The following is a 16,229-nucleotide window of genomic DNA, read 5'->3' as shown; positions in this document are numbered from 1 at the left end:
GGGGGTCTCCAGGGCCAGCGCCTGGTGGAATCCACGGACAGGCTCCAGGGCTGTGAGGAGGGTCGGAGGAGGACGAGGTGTCCAGAACATCAGGGCAAGTTCGGAGGCCTGCCCAGGCCAGGAGGGTCCCAGAGAGCCTGCTGTTGGGGACTGCCTGCCAGCGACTCTGGGGGGAGTAGGGGGATGCCTGGGTCTGGGGTCGTGGCCTCCCGCTGCCCACGTGGCCCTGCCCTCTGTGCCTGGGGCCCGGGAGGACGTCTGCCCCCACGGGAAGGAAGCTGCTCATGAGGGCTTGGAGGCCGGGACCGAGTCCTGCACGGCAGCCCAGGAGCCAAGGATCACCCATGCTCAGGACAGTGCCCTCCCGCAGGGTCCGGCCCCCAGCACAGCGCCTGCTTCCACCAGGGGCCTGGCTGGTGGCGCAGCTGGAGGTGGTCCCCGTCTCACCGGGCCTCTGAGGTCCACCCAGCGTTGCCTGGCCCACTGGGCGCTTGGAGGCAGAAAGGGGAAGTAGGGAGGAGAGACTGAGCCAACGGTAGGCCAGAGGTCAGGGAGCCGAGTCTCCACCCTCCCTCTTCCCAGCTTAGTCACCCACCTCCGGGGTGAGCCCACCCACCCTTGCCCCACTGGCTGGAAGGAGTTGAGGGAGTAGGAATCACTGGGTTGAGTCAGCTCGGCCCTGTCATGGCCTAGACTGAAGGGGGAGCCCGTGGGCCTGTGGGGATGGCTGGGCCCTGGAAGAAGTGAGTCAGGTCTCTGCAGGGCCCCTGCCCCAGAGTGGAGGCCGTGAACTGACACAGCAGACCAGCCACCAGGGTGAGGCAGGGGCCGGGAGGTCTGGTGCCCACGCCAGGCCCTGGGGCCAAAACCCCTAACCTGTAAAAGCAAAACCGGAACCACCCTCATCTGTGGGGCTTGTGAAAACTCAGCTACTGTGAAGTGTCCAACCACACCCCCCCATGCGAGGGACTCTGACAAGTGTGCACATGTGTCCCAGGCCCCACTCAGGTGCCACTTCTGAGATCCCCATGTCGATGGGCTCCTGCTGTCAAGGGTCACCCCATGTGGGGTGCACAGTCACTGCTGCCTTTAGCCAGGGGTTCCTGCCCCCCGAGGGCTGGGCACTGGGCCGCGCGTCTCCCAGAAGCTGGGGTGTTGAGGCTGGCGGAGGAGGGAGTCAGAGTGGCCGCTGGACCTGGAGTCCACTCCTCGGTTTTGAGGACACGGTGGTAGATGAGGCACAGGCCCTGAGGGAGGCAGGGAACCAGGCCCTGTGGCCGGTGACAGAGCAACGGGGGCCTGGGGAGCCTCACGGCAGAGACCACAGGAGGGAGGGGACCCTTGAGGAGCATCGTGAAGGCCGGGCGGGGCGCCCTGGCCATCAAAGCTCTACCCGGCCTGCGGCAGTCAGGGGACAGAGGCGGGGGCCTGACCGCATGGGCAGTGCTGGGCCCAGGCAGCTGCAGCTCCAGGCAGAGCTGGGCACGCTGGTCAGGCACCAGGAGTACCACTGCCCTGCTGCCTCCGGGCTGATGGCTCTGGGCAGACCTCCTGGATGCTCTGTGATCTTCCAGCACCAATGGCAAGGCCTGACAGAACCTGGGGGCCCATGAGGGGCCGTGGCTGTGGGGTCAGAGCCCCAGTGCTCGGTGGAGAGGGCACAACTGCAGAGCTCCGCGCAGCAGCCTTGCCAAGTGTACCCGGGATAGCCGAGCGGCAGCCTGAGGCCCCGGCACCGGGCACCCTTGCCCACCCTTCCTACGCCACAAGGGAAACAAAACCCAGTGCCGCATTCTGAGTAGCCTCAACATGCCGCCCTCTACCCCGACTGCCCTGAGGTAAACCCACTTTGTCTGCCCACGCCATCACATGGTTCCCCAGAGGGGATGCAGAAAGCGGCCGTCCCAGTGCTTCTCCTGCAGTCTGCAGTGCCTCTGTGCAGCTTCCTGTTGAGCTGGGAGCCTCCGCATGGGATGACTGGGCACCCGCACACAAGTGTGCACTCACACACAGCTGTGTTTCCATGCACCGGTGTGCACGCCAACACAGGCGTTCCCATGCACTGGTGTGCACTCACACAAGGGCGTTCCCATACACCTGTTGCACTCACACACAGGCGTTCCCATGCACCAGTGTGCACTCACACAAAGGTGTTCCCATGCACCTGTTGGACTCACACACAAGTGTTCCCATGCACTGGTCTGCACTCACACACAGGCGTTCCCATGCACCTGTTGGACTCACACACAAGTGTTCCCATGCACCGGTGTGCACTCACACACAGGCATTCCCATGCACCTGTTGCACTCCCGCACAGGTGTTCCCATGCACTGGTGTGCACTCACACACAGGCATTCCCATGCACCGGTGTGCACTCCCACACAGGTGTTCCCATGCACCGGTGTGCAGTCCCACACAGGCATTCCCATGCACCGGTGTGCACCCAAACACAGGTGTTCCCATGCACTGGTGTGCACTCCCGCACAGGCATTCCATTGCAACGGTGTGCACTCACACACAGGCATTCCCATGCACCGGTGTGCACTCCCACACAGGTGTTCCCATGCACCGGTGTGCAGTCCCACACAGGCATTCCCATGCACCGGTGTGCACCCAAACACAGGTGTTCCCATGCACTGGTGTGCACTCCCGCACAGGCATTCCATTGCAACGGTGTGCACTCACACACAGGCATTCCCATGCACCGGTGTGCACTCCCACACAGGTGTTCCCATGCACCGGTGTGCAGTCCCACACAGGCATTCCCATGCACCGGTGTGCACCCAAACACAGGTGTTCCCATGCACTGGTGTGCACTCCCGCACAGGCATTCCATTGCAACGGTGTGCACTCACACACAGGCATTCCCATGCACCTGTTGCATTCACACACAGGTGTTCCCATGCACCTGTTGCACTCCCGCACAGGTGTTCCCATGCACTGGTGTGCACTCACACACAGGTGTTCCCATGCACCTGTTGCACTCCCGCACAGGTGTTCCCATGCACTGGTGTGCACTCACACACAGGTGTTCCCATGCACCGGTGTGCACTCACACACAGGTGTTCCCATGCACCTGTTGCGCTCACACACAGGTGTTCCCATGCACCGGTGTGCACCCACACACAGGTGTTCCCATGCACCGGTGTGCACTCACACACAGGTGTTCCCATGCACCGGTGTGCACTCACACAGAGGTGTTCCCATGCACCGGTGTGCACTCACACACAGGTGTTCCCATGCACCGGTGTGCACTCACACACAGGTGTTCCCATGCACCTGTTGCACTCCCGCACAGGTGTTCCCATGCACTGGTGTGCACTCACACACAGGTGTTCCCATGCACCTGTTGCACTCCCGCACAGGTGTTCCCATGCACTGGTGTGCACTCACACACAGGTGTTCCCATGCACCTGTTGCACTCCCGCACAGGCGTTCCCATGCACCGGTGTGCACTCACACACAGGTGTTCCCATGCACCTGTTGCGCTCACACACAGGTGTTCCCATGCACCGGTGTGCACCCACACACAGGTGTTCCCATGCACCGGTGTGCACTCACACACAGGTGTTCCCATGCACTGGTGTGCACTCACACAGAGGTGTTCCCATGCACCGGTGTGCACCCACACACAGGTGTTCCCATGCACCGGTGTGCACTCACACACAGGTGTTCCCATGCACCTGTTGCGCTCCCACACAGGTGTTCCCATGCACCTGTTGCACTCCCGCACAGGTGTTCCCATGCACCGGTGTGCACTCACACAAAGGTGTTCCCATGCACCTGTTGGACTCACACACAAGTGTTCCCATGCACTGGTCTGCACTCACACACAGGCGTTCCCATGCACCTGTTGGACTCACACACAAGTGTTCCCATGCACCGGTGTGCACTCACACACAGGCATTCCCATGCACCTGTTGCACTCCCGCACAGGTGTTCCCATGCACTGGTGTGCACTCACACACAGGCATTCCCATGCACCGGTGTGCACTCCCACACAGGTGTTCCCATGCACCGGTGTGCAGTCCCACACAGGCATTCCCATGCACCGGTGTGCACCCAAACACAGGTGTTCCCATGCACTGGTGTGCACTCCCGCACAGGCATTCCATTGCACCGGTGTGCACTCACACACAGGCATTCCCATGCACCTGTTGCATTCACACACAGGTGTTCCCATGCACCTGTTGCACTCCCGCACAGGTGTTCCCATGCACCGGTTTCACTCCCACACAGGTGTTCCCATGCACCGGTTTCACTCCCACACAGGTGTTCCCATGCACCTGTTGCACCCACACACAGGCATTCCCATGCACTGGTGTGCACTCCCACACAGGTGTTCCCATGCACCGGTGTGCACTCACACACGCGTTCCCATGCTCCAGTGTGCACTCCCACACAGGCGTTCCCATGTACCGGTATGCACTCACGCACAGGCGTTCCCATGCACCGGTGTGCACTCCCACACAGGTGTTCCCATGCACTGGTGTGCACTCACACACAGGCGTTCCCATGCACTGGTGTGCACTCACACACAGGCGTTCCCATGCACCGGTGTGCACTCACACACAGGCGTTCCCATGCACCGGTGTGCACTCACACACAGGTGTTCCCATGCACCGGTGTGCGCTCACACACAGGTGTTCCCATGCACCTGTTGCGCTCCCACACAGGTGTTCCCATGCACCTGTTGCACTCCCGCACAGGTGTTCCCATGCACCTGTTGCGCTCACACACAGGCGTTCCCATGCACCGGTGTGCACTCACACACAGGTGTTCCCATGCACCGGTGTGCACTCACACACAGGTGTTCCCATGCACCGGTGTGCACTCACACACAGGGGTTCCCATGCACCGGTGTGCACTCACACACAGGTGTTCCCATGCACCGGTGTGCACTCCCACACAGGTGTTCCCATGCACCTGTTGCGCTCCCACACAGGCGTTCCCATGCACCAGTGTGCACTCCCACACAGGTGTTCCCATGCACTGGTGTGCACTCACACACAGGTGTTCCCATGCACCTGTTGCACTCCCGCACAGGTGTTCCCATGCACCGGTGTGCACTCCCACACAGGTGTTCCCATGCACCTGTTGCGCTCCCACACAGGCGTTCCCATGCACCAGTGTGCACTCCCACACAGGTGTTCCCATGCACTGGTGTGCACCCACACACAGGTGTTCCCATGCACCGGTGTGCACTCACACACAGGTGTTCCCATGCACCTGTTGCACTCCCGCACAGGTGTTCCCATGCACTGGTGTGCACTCACACACAGGTGTTCCCATGCACCTGTTGCACTCCCGCACAGGTGTTCCCATGCACTGGTGTGCACTCACACACAGGTGTTCCCATGCACCGGTGTGCACTCACACACAGGTGTTCCCATGCACCTGTTGCGCTCACACACAGGTGTTCCCATGCACCGGTGTGCACCCACACACAGGTGTTCCCATGCACCGGTGTGCACTCACACACAGGTGTTCCCATGCACCGGTGTGCACTCACACAGAGGTGTTCCCATGCACTGGTGTGCACTCACACACAGGTGTTCCCATGCACCGGTGTGCACTCACACAGAGGCGTTCCCATGCACCGGTGTGCACTCACACACAGGTGTTCCCATGCACCGGTGTGCACTCACACAGAGGCGTTCCCATGCACCGGTGTGCACTCCCACACAGGTGTTCCCGTGCACTTGTTGCGCTCCCACACAGGTGTTCCCATGCACTTGTTGCGCTCCCACACAGGTGTTCCCATGCACCGGTGTGCACTCACACACAGGCGTTCCCATGCACCTGTTGCACTCCCGGACAGGTGTTCCCATGCACCTGTTGCGCTCACACACAGGCGTTCCCATGCACCTGTTGCGCTCCCGCACAGGTGTTCCCATGCACCTGTTGCACTCACACACAGGAGTTCCCATGCACCTGTTGCACTCCCGCACAGGTGTTCCCATGCACCGGTGTGCACTCACACACGCGTTCCCATGCACCTATTGCACTCCCGCACAGGCGTTCCCATGCACCTATTGCACTCCCGCACAGGTGTTCCCATGCACCGGTGTGCACTCATACACGCGTTCCCATGCACCTATTGCACTCCCGCACAGGCGTTCCCATGCACCTATTGCACTCCCGCACAGGTGTTCCCATGCACCGGTGTGCACTCACACACGCGTTCCCATGCTCCACTGTGCACTCACACATAAATGTGTTCATGACATAGGTTTTGTTCCTCCCAACACACCCCAGATGTTCCCCACTGGCAGGGAGGTGCCCTGGTCCTTTGTGGCCAGGAGTTTGCCACGGGAGGGGACGGGACCCCTCCTGTCTCCTGGGGGTGAGTGAGGGGCCGCCCCAGCCTGTGGCCATCTCAAACCGGGAACGATGTTGACTCGCACCCAGGTGACACGCACCTCCTCTCCCGAAGCCTACAGGGTGCCGGGCAGAGAACCTAGCCGTCTCCCCTGGCTCTCCTCACACCAACCGGCGAACGCTCACCGCTGCCCACCAATGGACGGAAGAGCAGCTGCTCGCCTGACTCGCCCAGCATCCTTCTGCGCTCAGGGTGGAGCCGCTGCTTCGGGTGTGAACTCAGGTGCATCGCCCGCTGGTGAGGACAGTGAGAGAGGGACCAGCGGCAGCGAGACAAGGTGCCCCCAGCGCCACGCCGTCTGCTCGCCTCCCACAGGTTCCCCGGGCACAGCACCCTACACCACCACCCTGTCCGCCCTTCTGTCATCAACGCGGTCACGGAGCGCCCCGGGTCAGTGGTGACAGCAGCCAGCCTGGAGTGGGGGCCCTTGAGGCGACAGGGCAGGGGTGTGGGGGCCTCGCGCACCCTCCGAGGATGGGGTATCGGCTGCGTGTCGGTGGGAACAAGGCAGCCTCTCCTTGATGGCCTCCGGGGTGGGCACGGGCAAGGGTCCCCACCTCCCACTGCTGGGGGCTCTGAGGCTTGGCTGCCTAGACACTTCAGTCAAGACCTTCCAGCTCCACAGTCGTCCCTGAACGCACGTTCACCCCTCAGCCATGCTCCGAGCTTCCCACCCTCCCTCATGCCCACCAGCACCCTCTGCTTTCTGGCCGCTCTCATGAGACGCCAGCCCCACAGGCAGGCGGGCGTCGGGTGGGCTGGACTCCTGTGCGGAGGCGAGGACGGCCAGCCACCTGCCTGCCTGCCCCGGCGTCTCCTCCCTCTCTGGGTGCCCCGACCTCGCCACAGGCAGAGTCCCAGCTGTGGAGCTGGAGCAAGGGGCCTGGGCAGCGGGTGCTTCTGGGAAGGGGGCGGAGCAAACACCGGAAACGGGAAAAGCCTGACGAGGCCTGGCCCTCAGGTCTTTTCTGGGAAGAGCTCCTGTTCCTGAGAAGAGGGCGGGAGGAAACCCTGGAAAAGCAGCGGCGAGTAGACCGACGGCACACGGCCCTCACTCAGGAAGCATCCCTTCTGGAAGCTTCCAACCTAGAGGGCGCAAACCTGCAAATGCTGAGAAACGACTCTTTGCTGGGGCGGGGACGGGGACCGCAACCCATCGACAGGGAACTGCGACTCAGAAACAAACACAAACCAGGAGCCCGGAAGTCCTGGATCTGCCCACACCCAGCGCCCCGACACTGGCCGCCCTCCGGCCCGAGGGCCCCCACCCGCCGCAGCCCCCCAAGGAAGACGCACACACTGGGTCCATGGTTCACAACTTTAATAGAATATCCTAACTATTCTGTACAAATTGAAAACACTGTATTCAGTTACAAACGTATCGTTAAGTAAGGCTGAGCACTCTACAGCCTGGCCACAGCCTGAACTCCCCGGGCCAGAGGTCACACACTCAAAACCCACACGCCACCAGGGACAGGTCGCTCGGAACCCAGGGCTTTTAAGACAAAATGAGCGTGGGGCCAGGAAATGGGAGCTACGAGAAAGCAAGACGTGTCGCACCAGGGAGGAGAGCCGTGCTTCCCGGCCGGAGCCCTCCCCGCGAAGCCGGGCCAACCCTGGTTCCGCCCACAGCCCCACCCGCCCCCAAGGCCAAGCCTGGTCCGCGCGTCCTGAGGGCGCGGCAGCGTCCGCGGGGGCTGCCGCCTGACCAGCACCTCCGGCTCAGGGCGCCGGGGGTCCGGTCCCCACAGGGTCTCAGGAACTTCAACAAGCGACAGTGCACGCCCCCAAGCCGTCACCAGCGTGAAAGATAAAAATAAATAGGAGATGAACCACAAAAGCTGGAGCCTCAGGGTCAGTCCTGAGGAAAATTAAACTAAAGAGAGAGCAGTGTGAGAAGGGCGCCTACCCCGGCTGGTTCTGCCGGGGCTGGAGGCAGTGCGTGGGCGTCTTCAAACAAAACAAATCCTGTCCGGTGGCGGGAGGGGTGAAGGAGTTCTAGATGCCCTGGAACCACACCCCTGGACACGTGCCCTTGGCGTCCAGTGATCCCCCAATTCGATCTGAAGGGCCCTCGCCAAGGCAGGGCTGGGTGAGTCCACTGGGCCGTGCCCGAAGCTGTAGAGGGTGCTGGAATTAACCTCCTATCTCTGAAATGCATCTGAGCTGCCACTGTACAGGTTAAGCAAAATAATAAAGTAAAGGAGAAGTTAACGTGAAAATCATGCACTTGAAAACGAGTTAGGTGTGAGCACTGTCCACGCGGGCGCCTCACTGCTGCTTGCACTCCGAGGGCTGGCTGGGCTCCTTCTGTCAACGAGAGAAAACAAGACTGTAGAGAAACAGGCAACCCGTCAGCAGGCATCTCCATCCAACAACAGAAACAAAGACTCAGTACTTCACTTGTTCTTACTAAAAAACTGGTTGCTAACATACATTTTGAAAATAGTAGCAAAAAAAATAAGCTAACTTCCCAGAAACAAGGGCACAGTGGGGCTGCCTTTTCTTGTTTAAAGACACCTTAACTGTCAGCAGGAGGATCTCGGGGTGAGGGGAGGTCCCTAAGTGGCAGAGTGATTAAACAGACAGAGCAGCGCCCTGGCCCCACGCTGGAAGGCCCTGGCTCTGGGACAGCACGGATGGACCAGGCTTCAGGGCCCTGCCTGGAGCACACCTGCCCCCAAGACCAGGACTCAGAGCTCCGCTCACTGACGGGGACAAGGCCATGACACGGATGAGGGGCCACTAAGAGCTCCACAGACAAAGCCCAAGCCTTCCAGGAGCCCCACAGCTGGCACGCTAGCCTTCCAGAAGAGGCGGAGGGGGAGACCGTTCCCCAGAGCGGACTCCTTGACTATAGTCTAACGGAGAACAGCTCACAGCATTTCAATCTGTTCAGCAACCCCATGAATTCTGTGCGGAGACCACGAAAGCCTCGGAGACAGACACCAATTTTACTAATACTTCTGAGCCAATGATTTACTCAACAGGAATTCATGATTTCTGGCTTGGAAGATGACAAATTACTCTGAATATAACGTGGCATGTCCACAGAGTCTAAGAAAAACTGGCATCACACAGTTTAAAAGAAACATCTGGGATAACACAACTGATGCTGAGGATTAACAAGCGGGGCACCATCCTGTGGGAACCATTTGCGGGATGAAAAGACCACGTGTAAAGGATGCAGAGACAAATCCCTGACCGCGGGCCCCGGGCTGAGGCCCTCATGCACAGGTGCACAAGCCCAGGGCCGAGTGGGATGCTCGCTCCAGGCCTGGCCCCGGGGCAGCCCAGCACTGGGCTAACAGCACCTGATCACACACTCTCCAGGAATACCACCAGGAGCCTGGGCCCAGAGTGAGCACCCCGACGAGAAATTCTACTTAGAAGAGACCTAAGGACTTCCCTGCTGGCCCAGTGGTTAAGACTCTGAGCTCCCAATGCAGGGGACCCAGGTTCAATCCCTGGTCAGGGAACTAGACCCCACATGCTGCAACTAAGACCTGGTGCAGCCAAATAAATGAATAAATTAAAAATATATATATATAAAAATTTTTTAAAAAAAGAGAGAGAGACCTAACTGTCATCTCAAAGGGGGCCTGGAGGCAGCCCGGACACATGGCCACAGGGCTCAGAGGCTGGTTCCAGACTCACTGGGTGTACAGAGGTGCTCCGGGCTGGGGCAGAGGCACGCAGCCGTCTGTGGACAACGGGAGACGTGTGTCTCCACAGCTGGAGTTGCAGGAAGAAAGCAGGCTGGAGAGCTGAGGCCGAGGGGCTGGGACCGTGTGGCAGGTGGTGGGCTGGGTAGGTAGGCCCCGGGCAGGAGGCTCGGGACTGGGATGTGGCCCCACCTCCCTCCAGGTAAATGGACACAGTGGACAGACAGGATGCCGTATCACACGGAGCAGCAAGCAGTCAGCGTGCTGTCTCTGGGGCCACACCTTCTCTACCACCAGCGTGCATCACCAACTGTTTGCCTCGGGGGCCTGCAGACGCTGGTGGGAATTGGTTGTCCCAAGGCCAGGATGGGCAGCGGGAGTTGGGGAGGCGGAGTGGAGCTCATCAGTCAGGGGGAGCAGGGCCACCCATGGCACGCTGCCTCCCAAAGGCCAAGCGCAGCCCCACCCCGGGCCAGCATCCACACAGACGCAACTTCCAGGCTGGAGCCCTGACAGAGCCCTGCAGTCACGCGAGTGAACTCTGTCAACAAGACACCATGGTTCAGGCCTGGGAGGGGCCAAGACGACCTGCAGGAAACCCCGCCCTCACATCACGAAGCTGTCAGAAGCCCGGTCAACAAGGGATAAGAGAACCAATCCCCTGCCAGCTGGGGGAATTTAGGAGAAAGGCCTTCACAGACAGCAACTGCCCGAGAGGGTGGAGCCCAGGACAAGGCCCCCACCGACCTGCCCCAGCCTCAGCGCTGCTGGCTCAGTCCTGGGAACGGCCTCCTCCACAGGGGCTCCGGGCCTGGAGACAGACACTTGACAGCGTGACTGGTTCTGCCCAGAGGACACGCTGGGCTGCTCACGGACGGCCCGCACGGCAGGGGGTGGGGAGCAGAGGGGCTTCGGGCCGAACAAGCCCGGTGACACCCCTCAGACACCACAGGCAGTGGGGGCCAGGAGCAAGGAGACACACCCTGACCACTCGAAGCTCTCAGATGGGACCCAGGGTGGCTGTGCATGTCACCTATCCAAAGTCTTCTGTAGGGACTTCCCTGGTAGTCCAGTGGCTAAGATTCCATGCCCTCAATGCAGGAGGCTAGAGTTCGATCCCTGGTCAGGGAACTAGACTCCACATGCTGCAACCAAGAAGTTGCATGCCACAACTAAAGATCCTGCATCCACAGTGAAGACCTGTTGTAGTAAAAGAAAAAAAAAAAAAGTCTTCTGTAGCTACCCCTGCCTGCCTGCCTGCCTTGGTTTTCTAAGAAAGCCAGCCCGCCTGAGTGAAGGGAGGGGATGCAGACAGACACCCTCCACACAAGCACAGTCTGGGGAGCCCTGCTCCTGCCTAGATGCCAACACTGCCACCCGGCTTCACACAGGTCTCCTGTTTGCACCTCCCTCCCTTCCCCACAGGAGCCAACAGCGGCGTCCGTGGGGGGGACTCGTGACACGGGCAGAGCCACGGGGAGGGGACCCTGCAGGGGACAGGCCTTGGTCTGGAGCCGGTTCTCTTACTTGAGCCGCACACGCCTTGGCAACCTCCACTGCACTCACCAACACCCAAGGGACGCTGGCGCCAGCAGCTCCTGAGACAGAACATTCTGGCACATGAAGTCCACCCTTCACTCCCTGCTGGTCTGCACAACACATGGACTTACGGAGTAGGAACGAGCAACAGACACACGTTCAAGGGAAAAAAAGCCACAGTGGGTAGCAGGCTGGCCCTGCTGGGGGGCCTGGGCACTCTGGTCCCAGACCCTTATTCTGTCCTCTTACTCAGGGCAGGGGAGGGCAGTTCCAATGCCAACAAAGATGCCACACCAGTGACATCAGCCAACAGGAGCCCGACGTGGTTTCTGTCGGTTGGTTTTCAAAGTGCACACGGCAGACACCTGCTCTCAGCAAGCCCTGTCCAGCCCCGCACGTGCTGAGCATCCCTGGACACGGTACCAGTCACAATGTGGCATTGTTACAGAACACAGACCACAAGTTTGGAAGATATGAATGAATGGAATTCCACCTTACCTAGAAACGTATGAATGATTAACAGACAAAAATTACACCTAAACGGGGAAAAAAATTGAAAGGAACCATCAGCATGAGAGAAAATGAAATGCACAAAATTAAACAGGAGGAAAGAGCCAATTTCTCATGGTACAAAAGGGCTGCAAAATATCAACCCTGAGCTGGGGAACCTGACACTCAGATCTGCACCTCTAATACCCAGACAGCCCTCTCCCACACTTCCCCTGCTCGTGGCAGACTGACTCGAGAGTCCTCAGAGGAGCACCAGAGGAGCAGGAGTGTCCCATCACGGCCCCAGAGGACCAGCCCAGACCCCTCGGCGTGGCTGAGACCCCACGAGCCTCTGGTCCCTCTCGCCCACTCCTGACCAACGAACACACCGAAGCCCTCATGGAGGGTGAGTGCTGGCCGTTCCCTCCTTTCTGTGATCACCAGGTGCGCTGCTCTTCTAGAAAACCCAGACGTGAGAAAAGACAGGATGGCTGGCCACGGAGAGAAGAGGGGACGACAACGGGAGGGACGCCACGACAGGAGGAGGGAGCAGCCTCAGTGCCGCAGAGACGAGCAGCAGACGGCCCTGCAGTCAGAGGCGGACGCCAGAGCCGACTGCCTCTGGCCTGGAACCCCGCCGTGCACACGAGCCTCAGGCCCCCGAGGGCCGCAGGACAGCCAGGTTCATACACCTGGGGGCGGGCAGGGCACGGCTCCTCAGCTGACGGCGAAGGGCGAGGCACTCGGGGCCCCGGTGTGTACGCTTCCACTGTAAAGGGGACAGGCTGGCTTAAGAGATGAACGTGCCCAAGCCCATGCCCCGAGCAGTACCTACACGGTACGCTGAGGTGGTAAACACACTCACACCCTTCCCTAGAAGGAAGCACCACTGTAAGCGTGCACTCGTAGACATGGCCGGTGCCACAGAGCACTCAGACTCAGTTACACACGGCAGCCTAGGGCCCGACCGGGGGAAACAATGTCTACTCAGAGATACAGAGTCCACAGCACCGAGTACAGTGAGTCTTCTGACGGACTGTGACACCCTTAGTCCTAAGGGGCAGGTGAGCCATAAATTTCATGTGAGCACACGAGAGTAATTCTCAATACAGCTTTAGAACAGCATTAAAACACTTCTATATTTAAAGTACGTGTCAAGTGGCAAGTTCCTTGATGTAGGCTCATCTGAGACGGTAGGTTCAATCTCACTTATGTGTAAAATTACTGGGACTGCCACTCACCCTCATCAGTTGTTTCTTTGCTGGTTTTTGCAAAGCTTCCTGATTTATTTCAAATTATCTAAGCTATTGAGACGTATCCCCTCACTTGTCTCAGTCCAGTTACAACTGTAAAGTCATGCCTGCTGCTCCTTTATTCTAGTTATCAAGACAAACCAAACCCCATCTCCGTACCTTTTCCAAAAACAAACACAAAGGTTTATTCATGCTGCCAACTATATCATAAAAATAAGGAACGTAAAGCTGCTCTCCCAAGTAAGTTTACATAAATAAGACACAGACTGAGAAAGAGCTGGAAAGCCATTTAACACTCAAAATTATGTATCAGGTATCTGAACAGCTCGTCATCCGAGTATATTTCTGGTACAATTTTAACTTATCTAATTAGAGAATGACAGGCACATGTTCATAACAGCTCATAACAGCCTGGCTCAAAGCAAGGAACGTGTGTTAAAAGCTCAGCAGTGTAGCAGACACAGGTGTGGGAATTCCCAACAACTCACCTTGGGGTTAATTTCGGCATCGTCGTCATCTTCTGCTTCCTCGTCACCTTCTAGCTCCTGCATCAAAAGGAGGGCGAGTGAGCTGAACAGACAGGGCTACTCTGATTCACAAGGAAATTGGCTGCAGTCACTACCACCCACACTCGAGCAAACCCCTCCTCTGGACACTTTGCCCACAGATGTCCCTGAAGTAAACACACTGCTGAACAAGCGGATTGTTTATAAACAAGCGGACTGTTTTCTAGGATGCACTTTCATAAGCCCACTGCAGGGTCCCACTTGACGCTGCCACCCATCCACTGTGTCTTAGCGAGTGTTCGCCAGGGCTGAGGGCCTCCGGGGCAGGTCCCCAAGAAGACAAGGGCATCGCAACCAGTTAGACCCCACAGCCTCAGTCCACTAAGCAGAGAGGGCCAGGGACCACCTCGGGGAATGATGTCGCACGTGAGCCAGGTCTTACCTCCTCTTCTCCTTCCTCACCTTCTTCAAACTGAAAGGGAAGGAAAGAGGTTTTTACGTTTTTATAAAGCGTAGTAGCAACTTGATCCAGATACAGCCCCTGTCCCGTGCTCACAGTGGTAAGGCCTGAAGAGAGCGGGCAGTGGCACGGCCTCTGAGCAGAAGCCAGCTTCCTGCTGTGTCCTGCCATGTTCACGGGACACCAGGTATCTGAAAACCACCCTAAACAAAGACTCTGGGTGCGGGTGGGGCACAGAAGGAGCCAGTCAACTTCGGGGTGCGCCGTGTCCAACCAGGCTCTTTAGCCCAATCTAAGTAGACCAGCTGCATGGTTTTATCACACACGGGACTCTCAGCGTCATTTTACACCTCAGACAAGAGGAAACCATTTATCTGTGTCTAGGAATGTAATAAAACCTTGGTGTTTAAAGTATGCCAGAAGTAGTATGCCAGGAGAAACTCCAACACTGTAGCTAAATGAATGTCTGGATCCAACCTCTCCCATGTCCAAAGACACTGCTGGTCAGGCTCCCAGCCAAAGTCCCAGATATTAGGCTACTCCCAGAAGCAAACAAAACTACATGAACCTCAATCCCATCAACAAGGCACCTGCAGATGGAGCAGGCTTTCTCTCACGATCTTTCTTCCTGGAAGCCCCCTCCCACAGTCCTCAGCAACAGCTCAAAGGCACTCAGCAGAGCGCAGCGCCGGGCCTGGTTTGCATGCCCCCTTGGCCCGAGCAGCAGCGGGGTGGGGACGTCGCGTGCTCCTTCCTGACCTGTGTCCTGAGCAGCCTCTGAGTGCTAGGCGGCCCGCGAGACTCCGCTGCGGCATCGAGGTCCTGCGGAAACCAGCCTTACATGCTCACATGCTGGTTTCCCGAGGCTCCACAGGCACCGTTTCAGCCTGGACTGTCCTCTGAGAGCTCTGTGCGGGCACCTCAAATTCTGGCAGAGCCAAGCCTCCGAGCAAGGCGACCAACACGAGTGTGGAAGACAAAGCCCGAACGCCTGTGTGCACTCCACCCAGATACGACGCCCGGGGCCCCTGCACGGCTCCGAGCAGCCTGTCCCCACGCCGCTGCGCTTCCTCGGTCAGGAGCTGGAAGAGCAGTTGGGAGTGGTTACATCAGCCCCAGCATACTTGTGGGAACCTGCAGAACTGGGGCTCCAGGCCTGTAGGCGGTGTGAGCCCCTGGACCACACCGTGAACCTGTGGTGTGTGGCCGAAGGCATTAGGCGTGATTACAGGCACAGATGTCACCAGGAGTGGCCGCCCTGCGTGTGCTCTGAGTAAATACACACACACACTGCAGAATGCGGTGTTCACAATGGAGGGTGTATGATCATCAGAGGTCTAGAGGCAGTTTCCAAAGTGCGGCCACTAGATCCTTCTTGGCCAGAATAGGTAAATCCGATCCTTTGGCTCCTCAGCTGCCAACGGCTGTATCTCACATCGTCCAGGGTTGTAGCGCCAGCCCTACCGCAGTGGACCGAGTGCAGGACGGTGCACTCACTGGAGAAAGTGCTACTGGAGGGCATCGGTCCAGAATCTGTACAACCAGCATCTCCTAAACTGAAGTTTGAGCAACGACCCGGGTGCTTTCATGACCCCCGGATATACCATGCCATGTGTCCACGTTCCTGGATTCCTGGGGATGGGCAGACTGCCCCTGAGAAGCCCACTGGTCTCAGACAGTGCCGCCCACACCCGGGCTGGCCCACGCTCGGTGCTCTGGGGCCTGCAGCACAAAGGAAGGTGCTGAGCAGTGGAGACCTGCCTGGCTTTTGCTGCTCGGCTGGAAGCCCCCCCAGACCTCACCAGAAAGGAAACCTCAGAGTGCTCAACACGAGGGAGTAAATGTCGACTAAACCGCTTCCAGTAACACCACAGGGCAAAACTTCCTCTCCACACAGCAAGGAGGCTGGCGGCACCCCAGGCTGGCTCGTGACGG

At 58.7% G+C, this 16,229-nt stretch overlaps 1 protein-coding gene across 2 annotated transcripts in view; it reads right to left on the bottom strand.

Annotated features, from left to right (window-relative positions):
* Positions 1-7,688: 7,688 nt before the first annotated feature.
* Positions 7,689-16,229, bottom strand: part of NAP1L4 (nucleosome assembly protein 1 like 4) — a 48,463-nt gene continuing 39,922 nt past the window's right edge. Inside the window, exons 13-16 of one of the 2 annotated variants that reach the window (XM_070457835.1) lie at positions 14,277-14,306; positions 13,817-13,873; positions 12,085-12,122; positions 7,689-8,692 (exon numbers count right to left, since the gene is read on the bottom strand). In XM_070457835.1, coding sequence (XP_070313936.1) covers positions 12,117-12,122; positions 13,817-13,873; positions 14,277-14,306 — 93 coding nt within the window. In that variant the 3' untranslated portion in view covers positions 7,689-8,692; positions 12,085-12,116. The remainder of the gene's footprint in view (positions 8,693-12,084; positions 12,123-13,816; positions 13,874-14,276; positions 14,307-16,229) is intronic. The other variant, XM_070457834.1, reaches the window with a different exon arrangement.

The sequence above is a fragment of the Odocoileus virginianus genome, chromosome 28 (genome assembly GCF_023699985.2).
Source record: "Odocoileus virginianus isolate 20LAN1187 ecotype Illinois chromosome 28, Ovbor_1.2, whole genome shotgun sequence".
NCBI classification, from domain to species: domain Eukaryota; kingdom Metazoa; phylum Chordata; class Mammalia; order Artiodactyla; family Cervidae; genus Odocoileus; species Odocoileus virginianus.
This window is presented reverse-complemented; position numbering and strand designations above follow the sequence as displayed.